Below are 21,401 nucleotides of genomic sequence, written 5' to 3'. Positions count from 1 at the left end.
TTAGTTAGTATTACCAATAGGGGGAGGGGAAGGAAGAAAATAACAAACCATTTTTCTATCATTTGAACTCTCTCTGACCCCTGCAAGCTATTCAGGTAGGTACTTAAGACAATTTAAATAAATAACATATATTTATACATACATATAGAGAGAGATACATTCATAGAGCAGATATATAGATAGCAAAAGAGTAAATCCTGATGAAGTGGACAGATAGATTGATATGTAGAAATCAACCATCTTGAAACCTGTGTCTTGGCATTTTCATTGATAGCACAGAGGAATTCCCATTTATAGGTACTAACAACATTTCAGAACTTTAATCAATAACTCTGTTTACCAGGGTATAAACTGGCTATAAGCCAACTACAGTTAAAAGAGCTAAAAGTGAGTAAAGAAAAAGAGAGCCACACTTTCCCCATATTGACTTAAAAGCTGCCAATCTATGATCATAGTTTAAACTGGGGGAAAGGAGGGAGGATAAGGAGGCTGGCAAATAAAATGAAATGAGTGAGAAGCATACAGTGAGATATATCATTCAAATGATATTTAGCTAAAAGAAGTTCAAAAAATCCTAGTCTTAAACTTTTATCTATTCCAAAAGTTAAAGATAACATTTTATGAAAAGATGTTATATTTTATAAATGTATACTTGTACATATCTATAGATCCAAGAATGATTCATTTTTACTAAATTATTTCTTCAAAATAGAGACTAATTGGTTTCCATCTAGTAATTTCCAACACCACTTCTCCACTTTAGTGCCTCTATTTGCTGCAGTTTTAAATGTGCTTTTAATGGTAGTATTACTAGGGCTACTATAATTTTTTACACAGAACACTGATAAAAGTAGTAACCCAGAACTGGCAGTTCAATGCAGACAGAATCATTCATGATGCTGTAATATTTTTAGGTTGCTTTCTGAAGCCACTTATTTCCCGTTCCCCAAAAAGAGATACCAAAAAAGAGAGAGACAGAGAGAGAGAGAACAATTCAAGACTTAAAATATGACAAAATTTTCCTCTGTATTTTCTTAACTTTTAGAGAGATTTCATCACACAATTTCTAGAAGCAAAAACAAAACCCTACCAAAATTACCGGAGGAAAACAGAGAGAAATGAGTCACCAAATAAACCTTTCTTTCATCCAGAAAGCCTGTGGATGCGGAGGTTTCTTCTGAGCCAGACATGTGCCTTGAGTCCCCTGGAAGCTCTGTCAGTGGCAGGCACGAATGTCTAATTCAGTGGTCCTGCATATCCATCCCACCCAGGTTCTCCTGCCACCTCTGGAGTAGTGACAATACCAATTCTGGAAACCAGAGGTCAAGGAGCTGTGTTTCTTTCCTCTGTTGCCATTCCCAGTGACCCATAGAGCATGATTTCACCACAGTCTTGGGACATGTGACTGGGCTTGGGGAGTTCCACTGTCAGCTATGAAAATCCCAAGGAGGGCTCTATCCCTTTGTGAAACAAATTAATTACACAACCAAATATTGCCACATTCTTGAACCTATTGACATAATGGGAACTTCAACCCCCATTTTGCTTTGTGTTTTTTTTTTCAAAAGAGTAAAAAGATAGTTCAGGTAGAGGACAATATAATTTAAGAACTGAAAGACAAAAAAGACAGGAGATGCTTTTATTCTTTGCCCATGGTGGGAAATGATATTTTTAGATTTGAAGCCCAACCAAAAATAACTCAACTTTGTAATATTTATTTTTGAGTGGTGCATGGTAGAGAATGAATGGGAATCAGTTTTTTATTCTGAGTCTTTTTAGCTGTCCTACTTTCATCAATAGTTACAACGCATCAGTCCCACTTACATAGGTGTATCACATCAGGCTCACCTAAGTTGAGTTCCTTAAAATTTTTATCTGGACATCCTAATTAAAAATTATCAATTGCTATTCTCACAATTGTCGTTGCTTTTTAAAAACAGTTTATTCACCATATTTCCTTCTGATTCCTATATTCAAACTGAAAAAAAAAAAATAGCCCACATTTTATTGCATAGGCTATCCAATCATTGTTTTATTGGGAGAGAGCCTTAAAAAGCTCTTACCCTCCCCTTTCCCCGGCAGGATACAATACCTTCTAGTGGTAAATAATAAAGTCAGAAAATGTGAGCAATCATGGAAACTGCAAGTTTTCCCAACACATCTGAGTCATTTATACCCCCAGAAGTAATGAAGCCTCCCGAAAAAACACAGAGATTCAAAAGCAGAGGATGATTTGATGGTTTTTCCTGTGTGTAAGGAAGATTGGCTATGACTAAATCATTTCTCAATTGCTAGTCTAACACAAGCCAAAACAAACAGCTTTTAAAACTTGAAAGTATATTGTGTAGTGGTGACTGTCCAAGGTCTCACTAAAGTCAACATTAGTTAGATAATACTGAGACGAGTTAGATGCAAAGGGCTCTTTCTGAATTCATTGATTATGCAAACACAGAATTCTGCAACACTGTTGCAACCCGAAAAGTCATTCCAAATAAAATATTCTCACCTATATAGTCCCAAATCTGATCTGGTTCAGTTTAGTAATAAAGGAGGAAACATACACACATGAGGTAGATAAAGCTCACTGGTTGCAAAAATGGTAGAATATTTTTCTTGGTATAAAAAAACGGTGGTAGAGTAACCTCAGTGTTTTCTGATCAACAAAAATTTTGACCAAATTCTACCATATAAACATATTCATGTTCCCCTACTCCTTTGAAATCTTTCACATTTCTTCTAATGACATAAACACAAGGAGGATAATGTATTAAAAAACATTAAATTCAAACACAAAAGCTGAACCAAGGAAGAGCCATTCACTTCATCAAGAAACTTTTACGAAATGCCTCTTGTGTCCTCTAGGAAGTACCTCAGTCCTGCAGGAAACCAAACTATGCAAGATACAACAGAAGCAGACACTTGTTTCCTAAACTTGCTGATCTTATTATGAAAATTAGATATGTACATCACATCAATTTTTTATTACTTAAAAATTGAACTCATGTCAATGTGATCAGACAAGTCAGTCTTTTTCATTGTCCCAATTCCATTATGTTACCAATATTTTCCCAGAAAGATGGGCCATGATTTCTGTATCATGTATGTATGAAACCTAGCGAAATGATGAATATATGGTTGGTGTTTAACATAAAATTATAGACTAATTTTGAGAAAAAATCACAGGACTAGCATGTAGAAAAAAATTAGCTGCAAATATTAAGTGGTTACCAGTTAGATATATGACGAGAAATGAGTTGGAAGGACCAAGTGGCCTGATTCTCTCACTGTGTGACATTAGACAAATTACTTAACATTGCTGAGTCTTCACTTTGTAAACTGTAAAATGGTTTGTGACAAAACTGCATCAAGTAAAACTGATTACAAATTTACCATACAGAAATTCCTAGTAAATACCTGAGTACTGGTCAAAATTAAGTAATTGTAGTCATATTGTTATTATACTGTCAGAAGACATTATGTCCTTGGTCGTTAATAACCTAAATGAATTTTTTTCTAGTAACTATAAAGCATAAGTGTTGTCATGTCTCATTACAAATATTAAATATTTATTTGAGCTGTACGCATGTAGTGCTTATTAAAAATTCCTTTAATGCTTTGGAATACTTATGATTGGGAAAAATTATAAAGGACTTGGAGCATTTAATAAATTAAGTACAACTCTAAATTAAAGAATATTTTCCCCTTATCAGTAAGCAAAATATACCAATATATCTTAAATAATCTAGGAAAACCAATATAGCTACAAAGGAATGAGATACCAACCAAACAAAACCTGTTGTTGTCAAGCAGATTCCAACTCATAGCAACCGTACAGGACAAAATAGAACTGCCCCATAGGGTTTCCAGGGAGCACCTGGTAGATACAAACCGCCAGCTTTTTGGTTAGCAGCCATAGCTCTTAACCACTCAGGCACCAGGCTTTCCTGAGCCAGAAAAATCCTAAAGATTAATTTTGATGGTCCAGGTGGCATAGTTTAGTAGGCCTGTTCTATCTTCTGCATCCTATAAAAGAATGTTGCATGTCATAAGATTAATTGAACACTCATTAACTGAATGGTACCTATCTTAGCTATGTGTACACTTGCAATCCCTTCATTTTGAACTTTTAAAAACTTTTGCCAAGATGGGGATACTGAAATTATAAGCTCCAAAGAATGATTTGTTAGTGATATTATGTGCAAGAAAAATGGACAAATTCTTGAGTTCAGGAGGCATGGAAAAAAAACAGTTTGGGGTTTAAGGAAACACTGGCTAATTAAGAGAATTTTTTGAGGACTTCAATTTAACTATCTGCTTCTGATTAAAGACTACGTGTGTGTGTGTGTGTGTATACGCACATAAATATAAAATAGTGCCAACTATAGATGTTGAGGTCCTTAAATCATTCATTTTATCTTCTTATCAAAATAACCCTCCTCTTGTGAATTTGTAACTACAAAAAGAAAAAAAAAAAAATCAAGTTTTCAATTTGTTCCCATGATAAAAGCTTAATGGTAAAGACAAAGTATTGAAAGGTCCCTGTATAAATCAAAACAGAAGAAACACAGAATTACTGCATATACTCAGGAAATACCATCGAGATGCCCAAGTAAATATTAGATAATACCATTAGATAACAATTCTTATGTCTAGCTACAAAGCAATAGCATTTCTTGAAAAATACTACCCCTAGATTTTAAAATCTTCTTGTCGTAAATGATAAACACAAATTTGGCTACAACTTTTGTTATTCAATAGATCTGCTAATAACAATTTGTAACTGTTGTTCTAAACTAAATTTTAAAAACGAACATTCAGTGCACACTAAATAACACTAAATCCTTTTATAAAGCTCCAAATCAATTTTAAGGATTTTTGTTTGTTCGTGTTTAGCATCTACCTATTACAAAGAACAGCACTGGGTACTTCAACTACATTTTAAAATGATTAATCAATGCCAATTTTAACCATTATTAATATAAATTTTCAAATAAAATAAAAAGTTAGCATATAATTGACTACATATAACATTTTGATTATAAAAATTGAGTACTAAAGACATGCACCAACGCATATAAACAAAGAATAACAACATTACGAAGCCTTGGTATTGTTGTTGATTCTAATAAGTATGCATTAATATTAGCATAATAACATCAGCATGTATTTATATAATATGATATATACAGAGTAGTAACAAAATGGTTAAAATTAATATAACAGATATTACAGCATTTAACCTAATCTGGAATCTGTCTTGAATAGTGTCTAGTATTCACAGTGGAATCTAGAATTCAATAATATATCAAGTGTGCTCTGTTAACAAAACGTGGAAATATTTCTCCCTGACCAAGCTATGATCGCTTCTGAAGCGTGACTGATTGGAATCTCTTAAAGTTTCTACATATAATGTAATTACAATGCTCTCCTTATCCATAAAAATGATCTACACTTTTCAGAAAAGTATGCTTACTGTGCCATTTGCTTCAATGACAGCTACAGCAATAATTTTACAGCTTAATTGTATTCATAAAAAATTACTTCCTTTTAACTGTTTTGGTCATGATATTTGATTTCATGGTGCTGCTTCAGAAATCTACAAATAGATATCTATTTTTCATCATCATTTTTGAGGCATACAGATATTCTTTATTTGAATCTCACCCTGGTTACAATACAGTGCTAGTGTTTACAATTCTTTGTCAATAATTTCATTTTCTGCTTTTGTGAAGCACATATAACCTTCAGCAAACATGTTTTTCAAAGAATGTATTATCTAATATTTATCAAGGTTTAATTGTTTTATACTACATATGAATATTGTAGAAGCGAGACTGGAACAGACAACCCATCGTCGGGGCGTGTAAAGATAATTGATACTGCTCCCACCAGAACTTGGGCAGACCCTAGGTTCACGTTATATTCCAAACTCCCTAAAGAAGAGATGAATTGTCTCTATAGACTTTCTGGTTCATAAATTTCTGGTGGAAAGGAAGTAATTGTTTTGTTTAAAGGAAACATCCTGGGTTAGATTAAGCAAAAGTCCCATTTTCTGTCAACAGAAGACAAAGCAGAGAGGTAAAAAGGTCAAAACATATTGAGAAGCAAGAGACTAACCAGCATGTATTGAGTACCTTGTATGTCCAAGTATTGAGGGTATCAGGAAGAGAAAATATCTGAATGTATGAGTTGGCTTGCTCTTTTTGCTCAAATATTTTGTATTTTCCATAAGTATGATACGGGTACACATTGCTAAATATATGATAAATATAAATGCCTATTCTTTAAAGTTCAGTTCAAAATCTATAAAAATTATTTTTCATTCATATGAAATCATGACAGAGCTTTCTGTTCTACCCATATGTGTTCTATTGATACAATAGAATTTTCTTAACAGATTTCTCCAGAAGCCAAGACAAGGTCCCTCAAATCCATTATGGGCATGTCTATTTTCTTAGTACCCCCCAGAGGTGTCTCAGAAGAAAGGCCTCACCACCTTCTTCTAAATGATCACAGCCATCGAAAAATCCTATAAAGTACAGTTCTACTCTGAAACACATGGGGTTGCCACGAGTAGGAACTGACTTGATGGCAACTGGTTCATACCCATTGCCATTGAGTCGGGTCCAACTCATAGAAACCCTATAGGACAGAGTGCAACTGCCCCATAGGGTTTCCACAGCTGTAAATCTTTACAGAAGCAAATTGCCACAACTTTCTCTCATGGAGCAGCTGTTGGGGTTCCCAACCTTTCAATAGCAGTCAAGTACTTTAACCACTGTGCCATCAAGGCTCCTAATGGTTGGTAAACAAAAAAAAAAAAAAAAAGCTTTGTTTTTTTTTGTTTACCTACCAAAATACAAGTTTCCTCATTCAATCATATTATCCCAAACAAAACATTTCCTGATCTACTTGAGTTTTCTCCTTTGTAGATATGGAAAATTTAATGGAATTAGTCAAAAAAATGTAAATTTGAAGTTATAGTTACCTCTTGAATTTGGGGTGCTTCATTATTTCTTAGAAGGCGGGTTGTATATTTTTGAAAATTTTCTGGGTCTTTTCTATTAATAAAATTAACAGAATGATTTTAATTACGAAAGAGTTAAATAAAAAGGTCCATCAGTTATGGTCATTTTCAAAAAAGTTCAACCTTATAACAAAGCAAAGTACCTACTTCATGGTATTGGGTAAGTATTAAATTAAATAACCTAAGCTAAATGCATAGAAGAAGCCTAGTATAGAGTGAACATTTAAATAAATAGTCTATTAATATCATCATTGTTATTTTGTAAAAGGTATATCATTATTGTATTTTAAAGTGCAATTTGCCTTGGATCATCCACAATTTGCATAATGATGCATAAGATAAAGATACGCACACATGTCTCTTATTTATATGTATGTGCAAAATGTGTTCATTAATTCATTCAACAATCATATACTGGCCACCTCCTATACGCCAGGAACTGGAACACAAAAATGAAGAACATAGTACCCAACTCAGGAAGCTTAGTTTAGTGGGTAAATATAGTATAATACTGTTGCATGAAACAGATAAGTGTGATATAATATGTAAGGTATTCAACAATGCAATTATGCACAGTGTACATTTAAAGTCAAAGTACTGCTATCTTATCCAACGTAAGAGGCTCAAGGGGGATCACATAATGAAGCATATTCTTTTTCTAAAGGATATATATGTGCTATCATCATCATAGCATCTCTACTTAACTCAGCCTCTTCAGGTGTGCATTCGTAATGAGTGTTACCATTTCCACACGGTAACATCCAAATGTTTGATTCAAAAGGTTAAATGACATTTTATCCTACTGAGTTAAAAAAGTGATGGCTTTCTCTAAATGTAAGCTTCTATTAGTGTTTGAGAATTTTGATGTCTTCCTAAAGATTTCTGCACAATATTTTCTACATAAAGCTGAACCGAAAACAATCCTTGAATCATTATGTACCAGCCATAATACCCATTCCAGCACCCATCACAGTGCCTATCATGTAGTAAGAACTCAATAATGGGCACTTGTTGAGGAAACGAATGAATGGATGGAATCTCTGTGCCTTACCACCTTAGAAGAGCTTTGCACAAAAGTGAAGTTCTCAGTATTGTTAATTGCTTTATGCTTTTCCCCAGCCCTGCTGGTGTAGTGGTTAAGAGCTATGGCTGCTAACCAAAAGGTCAGCAGGTCAAAATCACCAGGTACTCCTTGGAAATCGTATGGGACAGTTCTACTCTGTCCTATAGGGTCACACTATGAGTCGGAATCAACTCGATGGCAATGGGTTTGGTTTGGGGTTTTTCCTCAGCCAGTTTGTAAGGCTAATGAATGTAGCATGTTCTCACTATTTTTTGTATTTTTTTCCTGGAGCTGATTTGAACATTCAGAAGTCTCACTGTGTTTCTGAAGCAAATAGTGGATGTCAAAAGAATCTGAGCAGGACTTGCAAGCAACTGAGTTAGTAAAATGCCAGTCTAGTAGTGTGCGACCATGCATTCAGCAAAGCATAAGCAAGGGCGTGGACTCTCGACCCCCTCTGCTTCGGTTCAGATTATGACTCTACCTTTTCCTAGCCCTGTGACCTTGGGTAAGTTACCCCACTTTTAAGTACCTTCCCAACCTTAGGTGTCTCATTTATACAAAAAGAACACTAACAATGCATAGGGGGCAGGGATGGTTCAGTGGTGGTACAATTGCAGAATTTTCACCTTCTGTGTGGGAGATCTGAGTTTGATTCCTGACTAATGCAACTCCCGCTCAGCCACCACCCATCCCTATGTGGGGGCTTATGTGTTGAACCAACCCTGGGGTGGCTCAGGATTGGGCAGTGTTTCATTCTGCTGTGCATGGGATCCTCATGAATGGAGGACTGACTTGAAGGTAGCTAACAACAATGCCTATCTCACAGGGCTGCTGTAAGATTTAACATTTGAAATAACTTTAAACAGCACCTGTAGATAGCAGGCACCCTATCTCTGTTTGTTTAATGAATCAACAGTCATTTAGAGGGCAACTTCTTCTAAAAAACGGAACACTGATAATAGATACATACTTCTTTTGAAATAAATATTGGAGTTCCTTCCTACGGCTATTAGCAAATTTCAATGCATAGCCCATCAGTTAATCTGGGGTCAGTGAGTATGGTTTTCATAAGAAAGCTAACTTGGTCAAAAGTGGCAGCTATAAAGGTGTGTTTCCAAGTTTATGATACTCTCAGTCTGTACAGGGGAATCCCTTATGCATTTCAGTCTTGTTCTCCTAAACCAGTTCAAATGTCTTTTCTATAACCAGGGAGCTGAATAGATCCCCTCTGTTTCATATGGTTTTGGTTTATTCCATAGCTATTATGTGTCTGCTGTCACTCTGGCTGTTTTGGGTTTTGTTGTCTGTACTCAGGGAGGCTTGTGGTTGCGTCTATCCCAAACGTCTGTGTTTCGAGTTGCGCGGTTTGCCCCCTCTGTCTCTCATCATTGCTTTTGGCTCAGTCCCTTGACAGGAAATGAGAGATTTATTTTATCTGGCTTGAACTACATTGTTCCTTCCTGACTACTGGTGTTACTTCACTCTAAATAACATGACTTTGTGCTCACAGTCTGCCCAAGGTCAAAGCCTGAGGGTAATAGACACATTTAAGAGCTTGGGAGGAGAATATAACCAGAAGGAGTAGGCAAGTAAAGAATTAAAAAAAAAAAAAACAGAAGTGAAGCAAAAGTTAAATTTGCAGCAGGTCTACATTTTCTGGCGGGCCTGAAAGGGAATCTGTTCTGAAGAGCTGAAAGGATTTTTTTTTTTCTTCCAGATGTTATCGATTTAAAACGACACTGTAAAGTAATCTAAGCTTGAAATTCAAATTTAGTTTTAAAAGGAAGCATGAGTTGTCTGGGAGAAGGGCTTACAAAGCTTATTAATACCTGTGATACCCTAATTGTAGTGTTTTTAATAATTTAAATTGGGATAATTATTAGAATTCAAATATTCCTCTGGTTTGACACAAAAATATAAAAGAATTATGATAGTGCATATAACTAATAGAGTCAAATTAATTATAAAAAAAGGTAAAACTTAATAGTAAATCATACACAAGCTTGGTACTTAAAGTTCATAAAAAATTTTAAAAATGTGTCTGAATTTTAAGTATAAAAAAAAATCTGAACCAATCTCCTAACCAACATTTTTTTTTTCTTTTCTTCATTTCTTTTTCTGCCTTTGGAGGTGTAAAAAGCATTTTCTTAGTTTGTTCAAATACTTCTATTGTTTCAAAGGGTCAGCAGGATGACCACCCAAGACATAGTGAAAGAAAACATCAGTTTCCCCACTCACACCGTTTAAGGGAGGCTGAACCTCTCTGGGATAGTTTAAAAGACTGGGGGATGGGAGAACACTGGCTAAGCTCAGTGTGTATTTTCCTGTTCTTTTAACAGATAGTCACGCTACTAATAATACCTCAGCCTCAGGAAAATGGATTTAATGCAAATGGACTTTAAATAAAGCAAAAAAAGATTTAGGTCACACATAAGGCCAGATTTTGCACACAGAAAATTATATCATATGGACATTCCATTCTTGGGGAAGATTATGAAATCCCCTTTGCTAATGATGTTTCAATACTCATATTTTTCTGTGTGCTTTAAGCATGGTTTATGGTGAAATCAGAAAGACATCCTAAATGACATGAAAGACTCGGAAGTTTATGACTCGTAACACTCTTTAGGAAGCCCTACTCATCTCTATGGCAATAAGTGGACTTTGCTGTACTGGATTGGTGGGTAGTGTCTTGCAAATCACAAATGATTTTTTTTTTTATGCAATTGCCTCAGCTTAAAACATTCTTTAACTGTAAAAATTATTCCTCAGAAAGAAGCATACTTCTTTTTTATATCAACTTCTTATCAGATATTCCACACGTAGCATGAGCACCCAAATACTAATATGTGGTAGACATAACAATTCCAATAAAATCTCCTTTTTAACATGAAGTTATTAAAAGTTACAGTCATGCTGACTACACATTGTTTTTAATATTTTCTGCTTACCAAATTCTGAATATAGTCCTGACAAGTAAACATACAAAGTGATATACCTTCACCAAATGCAGGGCCCATCCATCAGCGAAGGAGGCCCTGAATGCCTATATCACCCCAGTTCATCCCCTTCTGTCAGTCCCTACAACTCAGATTCTCAAAAGCAAAAATTGAAGAAACCAAGAAAAAGAATATTTAAGGGAAAGTTACTATGTGACCAGACTATGTGCTGGCTGCTTTCCTATACATCACTATGTGCAGCACACAAACTCCAGGCAAAGTTAGTGTTACTAGCCTCATTTTACAGAGGGCAAAACACAATTTCAGAGATATTAAGTAATATGCCCAAGATCATACAGTTAATAAACAGTGAAACTGGGATTCAAATTTAGGCATCTCTAATTCCAAAACCCATGACCATTCAATATTCCACAAAAGGAATTAAAACGCTGGATTACAGAACGTTAGTGTGTGTACAGTCAAACAGTGTCTCCAGCCAGTACAAAAACCAGATACCAAAAACAAACAAAAAAAAGCAGCACAGATGACCCAACAATTCCACACTTAGGTATATACCCAAGAGAAATGAAAATATATGATAACACAAAAACTCATACTAAAATGTTCTTAGCCACATTATTTGTAATAGCCAAAAACTGGGAACAGCCCAGATGTCCACCAACTTCAAAATTAAACACTGGCACACGCTACAACATGGATAAATCTTGAAAACCTCATGTTACTGGCGCCATCTACAAAACACCACATATTAAATGATCATCTATTTATTTTTAATATCCAGAATAGCCAAGTCAAGAGACAGAAAGCTGATTGGTGGCTGCCTATAGCTGTAAGAGTTGGAGAGACATGAAGTGTGACTGTTACTGAGTATGGGGATTCTTTTGGGGGTGATAAAAATATCCTAACATTCATTGGGATGTTTGCCTAACTCTGAATATACTAAAAATCATTCAATTGTACACTTTAAATGGATGAATGGTATGTTATGTGAACTATATTTCAGTGAAGACATTATTTTAAAAAAGCAGTAACATAAAACTTTGCATCCATATCATCAGGAAGAGATAGGCGTTGCATTCCCTACTGAAAAGCAAAACTATGTAGCAAGTTTAGCTATTGCACAGAGAGGAATAGTTCGCTTTCTGCTGTCCCTTCCCCTCCTCAGGGAAGCTGTAAGTCTTCTAGGCCCAGGCAGCCTTCTGAAATATTGAGAGGGTTGAAAAGACATTCCTTTCTGGCCAAATATGTTTTGAGACCTAAGAGTACTGAAAAAGTTAGCACCGCAAAATGGTAGTTGATCCACTAATTACTAAACCGCTTGTTTGACATTTTCCCTCTAAACTGACCAGTGATTTGAGTACTGTGTAGGTAACCACAGAGAACAACAAAAGCAACAGGAAAGTATTATTTTAAAAGTACTTACTGTTTTATTAACACTTAGAGAGTGGAATTCCCTGCTTCTACCCAGATTCAGCGTATGTCCCAATGTGAAGTAAGATGCCCAATTGGTATATTTGTCAATATAACTTTTAGTCCTGAAACCCATCATTAGACGACAGAAAAACATCATGTTGTGACAAAGAATCAGTAGGTAGTTTGTAATCAAGTGTCCTATGATCTTGCCATTTCCCAACCCTTCACATATTTTTTTTTTTTTAGGGAGAATTCTAGAAATACCAGTGCATAGAACAGCAGGTTTGTGAAGGGCCAGCTCTCTAAAGATAATGACACACTCTGTCCCAATAATCTTTAGATGTTTACACCTTAAAAGTTACTCAGTTGAAGTTGCTTTCAAACTAAACACCATGGCGGCAGTGTTTCTGTTGTGATTGTCGGAGAGAAGTGGAGCCAGTGCAATTTGTCCATGTTTTACAAATCACCATCTGGCAGGGATATGGCAACATGTGAAATCTTCACAGGACTCTTGTTTTTCTACTATCTGCTGGATAACTAAGGGAGATCACCAGACTGCTGGGATGACTGCCAGATGGTAAGCAGGTATGTTTACGAGTTTAAGATTCTTATTTTCTTTCAATGCTTTCACATGCTGTGGGCACAGAGGCAGAAAAGTGAAAGGGAAAGAAAAAAAGGAGTAGATAAGTGACTATATAGGATCGTTACAAATCTCTTTTACGTTTCCTGAAATGTGAATTTTCCAAGGTCCACACGCTGGATTTTTCTTTCTACTAAGGTAGAAAAATCACCAAATGGTCACAAGATTGAAAAAAATGCCACATTATTCATTTTCATAAAAATAAACAGGTGCATCGTTTCTTCAGGTGTATTAAGTACGGATGCATTCCTCAGAGGATCACAAGCAACATCAACAAACATTTGGTGAGTGTACACCTGTGCATGGTTCTGGGCTAGGCATTTCAGTGAAATCAAAGGAGGAGTCTTTTTATACTTTACTTTGATTACTCAAACTGCAGTAGGCAAAGAATAGCCAGTAGGGTCAAGACAAAATCCCTCTAACAATCAGGGAACTGAATCTGGGAAGAGGTCATAATCATTACAGTGGCTTTTTTGAAAGCAAAATGAGATCTTCAACAAATTTTGATAGCTAATAAGTGAAAATCACCCTAGAGGCAGTGTCTGGTATATAGAGGTGGAGAGGTACAGTAGTGGAAAATTGGTTGGAATACCTGCTCGGAAATTTACTAGCAATGTGACCCAAGGCAAGTTTCTGGTGGATTCAATAGACTCATCTAGACAATGGTGATAACAGCTCTACCTTTTATGATTGTTGTTAGATTATAAATAAAATAAATGCAAACTGCCCAATGAGTACTCACTTGCTCAGTAAACGAAGCTGTTATTATTACTGATATCATCATCCTCTAGAGTGTTCCTTCTAGATTAAATCCCTAGATACACAATTTGCTCATATGAATATAAAAATATACTTAATCATACACATTTGTATATCAAGATACACGTAAGGTCTATGTGTAGATGGGCATTTACACACAAACATGTACATACACAGGTCTATATGCCTGTTGCTGTTAGTTGTCTTTGGGCCGATTCCAATTCATGGCAAATGTAGGTGTTGCAGAGTAGAACTGCACTCAATAGGGTTTTTAAGGCTGTGTCCTTTCAGAAGCAGATCGCCAGGCTTTTCTTCAGAGGTGCCTCTGGGTGGAGTTGAACCTCCAATTTTTCGTTTAGCAGTCCAGTGGTTAACCATTTGTGCCACTCTGGGACTCCATTTATATGCCTAAACCAAAAACAAACCAAGCTCATTGCTGTTGAGTCGATTCCAACTCATAGCAACCCTATATGCCTAGTAGTAGATAATATCCTGCCCAACCAAAACCCCTCGCTGTTGAATCAGTTCTGAATCCTAATGACCTTATAGGACAGAGTAGAGCTGTCCTATATGGTTTCCAAGGCTGTAAACTTTATGGGTGCAGGCTACCACATCTTTCTCCCATGGAGCGGCTAGTAGATTCAAACCACTGACTTTACAGTCAGCAGCTGAGCACTTAACCACTGCGCCAAGAAGGCTCCTTTGCCTAATCACAAGAAATGAAAATAAAAAAAATTGACTGAAATCCTTGTAGTCAAATTAACTAAATACCAACAGTTTCAGAGTTTCCAGAAGTAACACTAGGTGCAAATTACCTGACCTACCTGGGTCCTTATCTAAAAGATAAAAAAAACAAAACAAAACCAAAAATTTGGTGGGGGGGGCATTCTTACCTCCCTCCCTCAAGTTTTAAAGAGAGAACTGTCTCTGCTTCTTTCTGGTCCTTCTAATTGTATTCTTTATTCCAACACTCCTACCGGAGAATCATTTTTCCCTAGTTACATGATTCTTTTCTCTTTTTGTATCATAAATTCCTTCTCATCCACTAGTTTCTTGCCCTGAACCTAAAATAAACTCAAGAACCCCTATCTTAACAGTAATTTTTTAAAATTACCAAATTTCACAGAAAAGATAAAAGGTCTGGATAGGCCAATGGCCATAGAAAAGATTGTTAAAGAGCCACTGCTAAAAAATACCAAACCCAAAGGTTTTTATTTTTGACCAGGTAGTTCTCTATTTGATTCTAGCACAACTAACTGGAACAGAAGTTTTTGGTGTTGTTAAAGAGCTCCAAATCATTCAAATAATTAAGACTCACAATTCTTTCAAAAGGCTAGCAAAATCCTGATACACAAATCATGACCAAGATAGTACAGTACACACACACACACACACACAAAATTATGGACCAAACTCACTTAAAATAAAGAGGCAAAATCTTAGCAAGCAAAATCTTAGCAAGTAGACCTCAGGAGTGAACTAAAGAATAATACACCATAACCATATGGTGTTTATCCCAAGAATGGAGGGCTGGTTCAATATAAAGATATGTATTCAATTAATTTTTACATCTAAGGTAGTAGACTAAAAGAAAAAAAATCCCCAAGCAAATTGTTAAGTCTGAAAAAAGTACCAACCATTTTAGATTTGTTTAATGTGGTAAGCTAGGAAGAGAAGAAAAAGGCCTTCTTTGAGAGACTATTTGTCACAAACACCAGTAAAACACATAAAAACCATAACGGTAAAACAGCTAAATTACATTTTGTTGACCCGGCTTCCCTTATCTGTAGCTTTTTTCCCCTTTTCATCAATAGCCACTTTGCTCGCAAACTAGACCATGTTTACTTCCTCTTCTTACTCATCTCCTATGCACTCTTCAACCCATACCAAATTGCTTCTCCTCCTACCCTTTTATAGAAGCTCTTCTCTCAAAGGTTACCTAAGTTCCAACTCCAATGACATGTTCTCTGGCTCCATTCTATTAACCTCTCTTTAGCATTTAAAACCGTCCATACGACACTCTCAGCTCTTCCTCTCTCCTGGGTTTTGACAATGTCTCTCACTTAAATTTCTTTCTTGCTTTACCTCGCATTAAACACGGGGAATTCCTGGAAGTCTACTGTTTTCCCCCTTCTCTTCATGCCTTACCCAGGGAATGTAGATCAGAGTTAAACAGTAATGAGAGAAGCAAGAAACTATTAACAAAACAAAGTAAATAAAAAATTGCATTAAATAGAAATTTTACATATGATCTCCAACTTCTCAGGTTATAAGTACGAGAGATTTTTTTTTTAATATTGCATCATGAATGAACTCTGCCTCTATTATTTTCAATATGTTTAATAATGTCTTGTAAATCTTAAGAAATGGATTTTAATATCTATCTTAATGAATGTCTTTATGCTATTGTTACTTAGTTGCCTTATGATATTGCCATCTATAATTGACTTACTAATTTAAACTCTAATTTTGTATTACCTTGATTTTTAACCATTTCACAGCATAACTAATTTGAAGGCAGCTAGAAGTATTAAAGGAGCCCTGGTGGTGCAGTGGTTGAGAGCTTGGCTGCTAACCAAATGGTCAGCAGTTCAAATCCATCAGCAACTCCTTGGGAACCCTCTGCGGCATTTCTACTCTGTCCTGTAGGGTCGCTATGAGTTGGAATCGACTTGACAGCAATGGGTTTAGTTTTTGGTTGTAGAAATGTTAGAGGAGCCCTGGTGGTGTACCGGTTAAAGAGCTCAGCTAATAACTGAAAAATCGGTGGTTCGATCCCACCAGCAGCTCCGTGGAAGTAAGATGTGGCAGTTTGTTCCCATAAAGATAAAGCCTTAGAAAGCCTATGGGGCAGTTCTACCCCATCCTACGGGGTCACTATGAGTCAGAATCCACTTGACAACAGCTGTTTTTGGAGTGTGAGAATCATTAGGACGTATCTGAATATAATTTAGTAAAATTCAGCAATCATTTATTAAATGCAAGTGACATGTGAAATGCTGTTTTCACGGTCATTGTTTAATACATAAACTTCAATACATGCTTACATAAATAAAATTGACTGGCTTCCAAATATAAACCAACAGTTTTAAGAAAATATTGATGTTTTTAGCCATGTTAACTCTGAAAGAACTTTCTTTCCCCAACTTGTAACCAATAGTAAAGTCAAACAAAAATATTAAAAAGAACATTACATACCTGTCATAAAATTCTTTATTCCAATTTCAGCCATCAGTCTCTCAGTAAAAACTCTTCAGTAAGCTTAAATCATCTTTCCCCATTCTCTCATCTCCAAATTATTACAAGATCACTTTCTATTGCTATGTTCTCTTCCTCTAGTTCTATAAAACTGGGAAATCACTATTCTGTATTATTTATAAATCTGTTTCCATGCTTTGCTTCTTCTTTCCTTTACCCTGATATTCGTATCCCTTACTGTTACACCTTTCAGGTAGTTTATAAATCCAAAGCTTCTGTACCCTTTCTTATTTGACACATGTACCTCATTTAAATAAAATACAAAACTCAAAAACTCAAACCTAGACAGCATAAAATGGGGGAGCATTCACTAGCCAAGAGATCCCTGACTTTACAAAAAATTCCCCACAGAATCCCTTTAAGTAGTGATTTTCTCTACTGCATGAAAAATATAATTCAATTAAACAGCATATGTTTATATTCAACTTCTCCAAAATCCTATCAGTTTTGCAAAGTGAGCTGCAACTTGTTCTTATCAGGTTGTTGCAATCCCTACTTTCCCCTTTATTGCTTTGGCATTGAGTTGCTTTCACAAAACCACACATTTTATACTTCATGTTTAACAGTTTTCATTGAATGTTCGTTACCTGGCGAGCTTTGTGCTATACACTTTGTGTATCTTATCTTTAATCTTCACAGCAACCAGCAAGGGTCCAGCATAACTATTGGCTTTGTAAAGATGACGAAACTGAAGCTCAGAAAGGTTAAGTGACTTGCCCAAAGTCATACAGCGTGGAAGTGGTAAAACAGAGATTCTAGCAGAACTCTCTGGTTTAGAAGCCTGTGCTCTTTCTGCTATACCACAAAATTTCTGTTGTTTCATATTAAGAAAAACGAGAATACGCAAGAGTTTATTGTAATCCAGAATGAGACACAACCAGATGAGGAAACACAAATTTCTTGACTCCAGCTAAGGCATTTATTCTTCTATAGAAGAAGATTTCAAACTTTTTTAAACTGTGGAAGCATTTCTTCAATCAAAATCTCACAGTATATAAAAGAGATAAAAGTAATAGGGCTACGTCCTTTCCCCTCTCTTTTACTAACTGGCCTCAGGCTCACTTCCAAAGTACCTACAGTGTTCCTCAGAGTACAGTTTAAAAACAATTGTACTACACAATATTCTATTGATTGCTAAAGATCTGGCTACCAAAATCATAATCTTACCATAGATATAGTTGCGAGAGATCCAGTTGTGAGCCTCTTGGGCACTGCACTGTAGCATACCTTGTTCTTTGTTTAGAATGGTACCCAGGACATGGTCATACACAAGAAATGGTCAATCATGGTAACAATAATAATTTTTAAAATAATGAATAGATAAATCTCCTTGACATAGAAATGGTTTCCTTTTCCTGTGCCAGTCGTTCTCTCTGTGCCAACTCTAACACACACCCCTTCCAGGAATGGCACTCAGCCATCCTGGCAACCAGAATTAGAGCAAAGAAAATATGAAATTTCTCTTCAAAACATAAGTGGAAAGATGGATGCAAAGCCAAGCAAAAAGTGCCCAGATTCAACATGCACATTGTTAAATGTCATTTCATAGTAAGATACTTTAGAAAGTCAAGTGAATGTGACCACGTATATAGACTGGGAAACTCAGAACAAGTATGACCTGTAAAAAACAAAAGGGATCAGCAAGCAAAGACACTTATAACTGTTCCTTTGGGAACTGTGGGAACTGGAAACTAAGGAAATGAAGCATAGGAATGGCGGAGAGATTTTTTTCACCGCACATCTTTTTATACTTTTTCAATTCTGAACCATGTCACTATCTTCAAAAAAGTAATTAAATAAATTAAAAAATTCCCAAAGGTGTGGAAAATGATAGTTCTACTGGAGAGTTGGGTAGCACAGCAATGAACTGTTTTGGTTTGAAAAAAAAAAAAAATCAACTATAGGAGAATATTCCATTTCAAGAAGCTAGATATAGGCCAAGCAGTCCTATCACTCAGAAATGCTGCTTTCTTTCTACTTCAGATACTGTCTTCAGGAGAGAGGGACCTGTTGACTGAAGCCAATGACACATGCCCCAACTATCAAAAACAGATACAATGTGGCAAGGGTCCCCAACATTCCAGCCAACTGATGGGGGTCTTTAAGCTACAGGTCCATAATTCACAGATTCAAGGATATGGGCAAGAGAAATCGTTGTCTTGCCTCAAACTACAAATCAGAGAGGGAATTTCACAGTTGTCTTTTTTGTTCAAAAAAAGTTGCAAAGATCAAAGATAAATCTTTACCAACCTGAATGGCATATCCCCTCTTTTCATTGTATAGTGTTTTCCCTCTGTGAGCCAGGAACAAAATGTCTGTTGACTGACAGAAGGTCTTGCTCTGAACATTTAATCACCAAAAAGGTTCTTAGAAGAGAATCATTAAAACCTGATAAAAATGAAAAGGAGGATTTCATTTAAAATAAATAGACATTTTCCACCAAACATTTTACCAACCATTAGAGACAAAAACTACTACAAAACAAGCAAAAAGAATTAAAACATACAATTACACCCAGGAGATGCTGTGGATTGACTGAACTAGATGAAAAGGAGAAACTATTGGTAAATGCCATGTGTCTGTGAGCTGTTTAAAGGTGGCTGGCATTCTAAAAAGTCCACATTACTTGCGAATTAACTAAACAGGTCAGACTGGCCTCTGGGACCAGAAGCCTATAGCATTATGATTTGGGAGGAGGTGGTGGTACTGAACAGTCTCGAAACTTTAATCAGGTCTCTGGTCACACGTGCTGCCTCTTTTTTGAACAGTCTTATGCCGTGGCCTTCTTTACAGAGAAGAGTTACACACTGATTTTGACTATGTATGTATGAGCCACCACTAAAACCACTTGTCATTAAAAAACACACCAGTTTGGTGCCTAACTGTGCATACTGATGAAATAAGTGTTAATACAGCCAGTACAAATAGACCTGTCTCCACCTCTAAGCAGCTCACAGTCCAAAACCTGTGGACCCATTGATATGGAACCACTCTTACACAGCACATAGAAAGCAATGGTGATGAATTATATTTGTAAATGAAATGATAATTCCTGATCAACAGAAAAAAAAAATAAGTAAATTTGGAAACTGCACAAAATAATTTCAAGTCTGTTTAGCTCTGTAGCTGAAGCTTGAGATTTTTTGGCTTTTTAAAAAGTCCAACAATAGCTTTCAAATATTCTAATGCTTAAAATAATAAAATGAATACTGTATTTTTTTTTAAAAAACAGATAAATATCCATGGTTTCATGCCAAACCCCTTAAGCTTTCCAAAGTAATTTTCAACATAATTCAACTCAAGTCCTTGGCTTTGGGAGGGTGAGGTAGGTACTAAAACGACCCATCAGTTCTGCTGCTTGCACAAACCTTTGTGGCCTCTCCTACTCAAAAAGCAAGGAGGTCGGACACTGTACCAAAAGTCCATAAAAAGAAAAAGTAAATGGCTCCTGTTCATTTTACAATGCTCCTTTTTAGTTAGATGAGCTAACGCCGTTTTTAGAAGGAGAAACACTTGAAAGAGGGATACATTTTAATCTGTGCATCCCACTTCCAAAAAGATAAAAGAAAGAATAAGTCTGGCTGCATTGGCATCAGGATAGTGTGAAGATAAAGCAATTAAGGGAAAAAAAAAAAAAACACACAAAGGATTAAAAGAATAAAATATTACAATCAAGTTAAATATAAAAATAAAAATATTAAGAGAAAGGAGGGGCAAAATAATTTTAAGAATGATTATCCCGTGTTGGCTATAACACCCGAAACACTGTTTTGAGTTTTGTTTTGTTTTTTTAAATGGCGATAACCAGGATTTCCCCCCTTTTTACCTACTAGCAAATTAACATTATTAACACTTTTGTGTTACACTTGTATAAAACTTGAAGAAGCTGTATTCAAATACAGGTCACTGAACGGCTCACAATCTTTGTAAGCTTTGTTTTAAATTTCATTGCAAATGCAAACCCACCCATATATATTTTTGTTATTTGTAACTAATGATTTAAAGCAAAAAAAAAAAGCAATTAAATAATTGTCAAGCTTTCATAAGTTGAATTATCTTCAGTAAATGCTCTGTTAGAAAATTCAACTTTATTACGACTGTATAACACAGGCAAAATTGTATTCCCATCTACAGCTAGGAATATATGCACTTTTTTGTAAGCGTATGTTTTCTACCTTTTCAGAAATAGGATGCGAATATTTCATTTGTGATTTGAGGAATTAATAAGATGGCACTCATTTGGATGGCATAATATAGCCAACAGCAAAAACAATTCTA

The 21,401-nt window shown here is 35.7% G+C and overlaps 1 protein-coding gene across 9 annotated transcripts in view; it reads right to left on the bottom strand.

Moving 5' to 3' along the window:
• SOX5 (SRY-box transcription factor 5) overlaps positions 1-21,401 on the bottom strand; it is a 1,149,712-nt gene that overhangs the window by 537,347 nt on the left and 590,964 nt on the right. For 7 of the 9 annotated variants that reach the window (XM_064284479.1, XM_064284485.1, XM_023554801.2 and 4 more), the window contains one exon: positions 19,374-19,511. The exons of 1 other annotated variant lie outside the window; for it this stretch is intronic. In XM_064284479.1, coding sequence (XP_064140549.1) covers positions 19,374-19,471 — 98 coding nt within the window. In that variant the 5' untranslated portion in view covers positions 19,472-19,511. Of the gene's footprint in view, positions 1-19,373; positions 20,726-21,401 lie in introns of those variants that run through there. One more of the 9 variants, XM_023554813.2, reaches the window with a different exon arrangement.

The sequence above is a fragment of the Loxodonta africana genome, chromosome 4 (assembly GCF_030014295.1).
Source record: "Loxodonta africana isolate mLoxAfr1 chromosome 4, mLoxAfr1.hap2, whole genome shotgun sequence".
In the NCBI taxonomy this organism is placed as follows: Eukaryota; Metazoa; Chordata; class Mammalia; order Proboscidea; family Elephantidae; genus Loxodonta; species Loxodonta africana.
The sequence above is the reverse complement of the archived record's forward strand: the minus strand, read 5'-3'. Positions and strand labels throughout refer to the sequence as shown.